We start from the raw sequence: 1,158 nt of genomic DNA on the forward strand, positions 1-1,158 counted from the left end.
GGGAGAAAGTGGGGGGGCCGTTAATTTCTCCTTGTTTTAAGATCCAAGGGGTTTGGATCTGTGTTCACCAGGAAATTGGTGAAGTCTCTCAAGTCTCCCAGGGAAGAAAAGTAGTGCTTGGGGGTGGTGGCAGCGATACCAAATCTAGGCTGGTAATTAAGCTTAGAAGTGTCCATGCAGGTCCCCACATCTGTACCCTAAAGTTCAGAGTGGGGAAGGAATCTTGACAGGCACTGTCTGGAAATGTTAATTGTATTTATATCTTTACTTTTTTGTTTATTTTTAGATGATGATGAAGTACAAAGATAAGAAGTGGTACCAGTTCTGACAACCTACATCCAAATAGATCAATCTAACTTTACCTCGAGGAGGAAAAATGTCCTTTTTTTTCTTTTAATTAATTTCTGCAGGACCATTGGAGTTGGAGGAGTATTCACTGTCAATTGGATAGTGTTGTTTCCTAGCACAAATCATACACAGTTTTACCTCAGTCATATGGCTTTAACTGAGGAGCATTATATTTAAAACAGACACACACAAAAACTTGAGTGTTTGTCGTAGATGTGGGTTTACTCAGAGCTTGGGAAAAGAACAGGAGACACAGGACACTTGGAGAGAGGCAAAGGGGAAAAGATGCAAGATGGGCAGTGGCAATGCAGGATCAATCCTGTGTTAATATGTCATATGCCAAAAGTTTCTGTTGTAACTGCTGTGAGTGATTCACCCTCCTGTGAGGAGAGGCAATAAATCAGGGGTCCAAAAGCTGGAATAAAGTTGTTTGTCTCACTGAACTATAAATAGCTGACTTCACCTACCCTCCCTTCCATTATTACTGAAGAAGAGTTACTCTGTTTGCTACCAGCTCTTTGATCAGACAAGCTGGAAGTCTGAAAGATCCATATTGAAAATGTATATACAGTTGACCTGTTCATAGTCTCTTCTAGGACCCCTGATCTAGTATTCTTGTATTCACATCATACTCTGTCAAGTGCAAAACAAAAGGATAAAACATTTTTGCATTAAAAAAAAAATCAAATGAATAACATGACTGAATTGCGTTTCATACTGGGAGTTTTCATGTGTGTTATTGCTGTGCGAAGTGAAAAGTGAAAACATCTCCATTGTGGTGAGAAGAATACTTCAGTGTCTTTTATGTGT

At 39.5% G+C, this 1,158-nt stretch overlaps 1 protein-coding gene across 4 annotated transcripts in view; it reads left to right on the forward strand.

The window, feature by feature from the left end:
• STXBP5 (syntaxin binding protein 5) overlaps window positions 1-773 on the forward strand; it is a 206,388-nt gene extending 205,615 nt beyond the window's left edge. For all 4 annotated transcript variants that reach the window (XM_032804054.2, XM_032804056.2, XM_032804057.2 and 1 more), the window contains one exon: window positions 287-773. In XM_032804054.2, the coding sequence (XP_032659945.1) occupies window positions 287-328 (42 nt within the window). In that variant the 3' untranslated portion in view covers window positions 329-773. The remainder of the gene's footprint in view (window positions 1-286) is intronic.
• The last annotated feature ends 385 nt before the right edge of the window (window positions 774-1,158 follow it).

Source organism: Chelonoidis abingdonii, chromosome 3, assembly GCF_003597395.2.
Source record: "Chelonoidis abingdonii isolate Lonesome George chromosome 3, CheloAbing_2.0, whole genome shotgun sequence".
Lineage (NCBI taxonomy): Eukaryota > Metazoa > Chordata > Testudines > Testudinidae > Chelonoidis > Chelonoidis abingdonii.